Source organism: Austrofundulus limnaeus, unplaced genomic scaffold (genome assembly GCF_001266775.1).
Source record: "Austrofundulus limnaeus strain Quisiro unplaced genomic scaffold, Austrofundulus_limnaeus-1.0 Scaffold1967, whole genome shotgun sequence".
NCBI classification, from domain to species: domain Eukaryota; kingdom Metazoa; phylum Chordata; class Actinopteri; order Cyprinodontiformes; family Rivulidae; genus Austrofundulus; species Austrofundulus limnaeus.
This window is the reverse complement of record NW_013954369.1, coordinates 11,200-13,470: the sequence shown is the minus strand read 5'-3', so window position 1 is coordinate 13,470 and position 2,271 is coordinate 11,200. Positions and strand designations below refer to the sequence as shown.

General features: G+C 37.8%; 1 protein-coding gene across 1 annotated transcript in view; it reads right to left on the bottom strand.

Moving 5' to 3' along the window:
• htr4 (5-hydroxytryptamine receptor 4) overlaps positions 1 to 2,271 on the bottom strand; it is a gene marked incomplete at its 5' end in the record, with an annotated part of 26,129 nt that overhangs the window by 15,466 nt on the left and 8,392 nt on the right. Inside the window, 1 exon segment of the mRNA XM_014034098.1 lies at positions 547 to 747. Coding sequence (XP_013889552.1) covers positions 547 to 747 — 201 coding nt within the window.

Genomic DNA, 2,271 nt, shown 5'->3' with positions numbered 1-2,271 from the left:
TATTTAAGTTGTAACCTAAATATTTAGGTTACAACTTAAATATTTAGCTAGCAAGTTGAATATTTAGGTAGCTAGCTAAATATTTAAGTCACAAGTTAAATATTTAGCTTGTTAACTAAATATTTAATTTGTAAGTTAAATATTTAGTTTATAAACTATGACATTTATAAATATATGAATCATATGGTGAAAAACTGACTTTGAAAAATAAATCTGTTCTTTTTTTCTTATAAAAGGCTAAATAAAACAAAAATATTGTTGGTAATTTTTGACTGTATAACTTTACAAACGACACCCCATACAGATTCATCCCAGGAGGAGAGAATAAGTCGGACCCTGGACCTGCTGCAGAGATTAGATCCTACATCAGGCTTTGGACCAAAACAACCTGAAACATGACCTGATCCTGGTCAGGAAATAAAAAAATAGATTGAAGGATGGATCCAATTGTGCCGTGCTGATGTGTTTACAACTATCGCAGAAACAATCCCAGAAACAYGAGGACCAGAACAAAGTGAAGCTAACGAAGGAAAGGTTTGGACTCACCTGTCCAGAGCGATGCAGCACAGGTGCAGGATAGAAGCTGTGGTCAGGAGAACATCCAGCGACGTCCGAACCAGACAGAACGTCTCCCCGTAGATCCACTYCTGGTCCACCAGCTCGATGGCACCGAACGGCATCACCAGCACCGACACCAGCAGGTCGGCAAAYGCCAAGGACACGATGAAGTAGTTGGTCTTGATCTTCCTGATGGGGAGGAAAGGAAATCATCAGCTGTAGATTAAAGGAAAAAACTCAGATTTAAAAAAGGAGGAATTATTTCAAGAACCTGAACAATAAATGTACAAAAAACTGAGAGAGGTACAGTTTCTACCTTGGAACGTTTCCAGATGCAATCGGGGGCTTTTATTTTGAAAATTAGGGTTTATTTTCACTTTCATAGTTATATCTTCAACTGCTTGTAGTTTTTAACTGAAATATCTCRAGTGTGCGTAGAAATGTTACAAAACAACTTCCCTCAGTTCTTACGTTTAGTTTGACAGCCTTACAAAAACTGAAAAGGAATTTCAGGGCTGACTGTTAACGGGTTAAAGGAGGAAGAAAAAGCAGCGTCTGCTTCAAGAATTGGCCAAAAAATAATAATCAGCTGCACATATCGGTGTATCGGTTAGACCAGTGGTTCCCAAACTTTTCAGCTTTTGACCCTCAAAATAACAGTAGCAGAGACCTGTGGCCCCAGATATTTTTGGATGATAAACATTTGTATCAGGTCAACTAAACATGGACATAGTAACAATATTTTTATACTACATTTATCTATTTTAAATATACTAACCTCACTCCTTTGTAACAACTAAGGCAAAATGTAATTAATTCTGAATATCTTTTCAGGACCCCACCTTGATGTTTCGGGACCCCACTTTGGGTCCCGACCCCAGCTTTGGGAAACACTGGGTTAGACTGATGTCAAAATAATCTGTATCAGTATCGACCTTCAAAAACCTCAGTCTCTACTAAGAAGTACTGTATGTAAATAAATCAACAATGTCTAAACATGACTTCCTCTTTTATATTTACCACATCATATAACCGGTATTTTATTTGTACTGTGGAGGAATTAGAAAAAAGCTAGTTTTATATTATTATTATTATTATTATTATTATTATTATTATTATTATTAGGCAGTGTAATTTCATCAGGAGATATCTGATGCACACTGCACACACACACAGAACAGTCTGCCTCCGGCCCCAGTGGGCGGAGCCATAATAACATATTTCTCTAGTAATATGTCACAGAGTTTTTAGTGTGCACACTGTAACACTAACATGCAGACACACTTTGTCACTTTCCTGCCACAAAAACACTATTATCACATTATAACAACACTACAATAACACTATCAATCAGACTTCATAATTAATTACTGACACTATTAATTGCATTAGACGTCTCTAAGTAACAGATACTCAGTCACCTGGCCAATTCTAATACATAATTTAATACGTTTGATCTATTTTACCCTCTCGCAGCAGACTCACCAGTAAAAGGTTGTTTATTAAAGTCAGTTTTGGTCCCTGTCAGTGCTGCTGATGCCCTCCTGCCTATAAATAGTCTCAGTAAGAGCTCTGCCATCTGCCTGCCTTTAACCCAAACACTGCCTCCACACAGCCAGTTAGTGATGGAGGCAGCCAGCTGTCACTAAATCCTCTCTCACACACACACACACACACACACACACACACACACACACACACACACACACACAC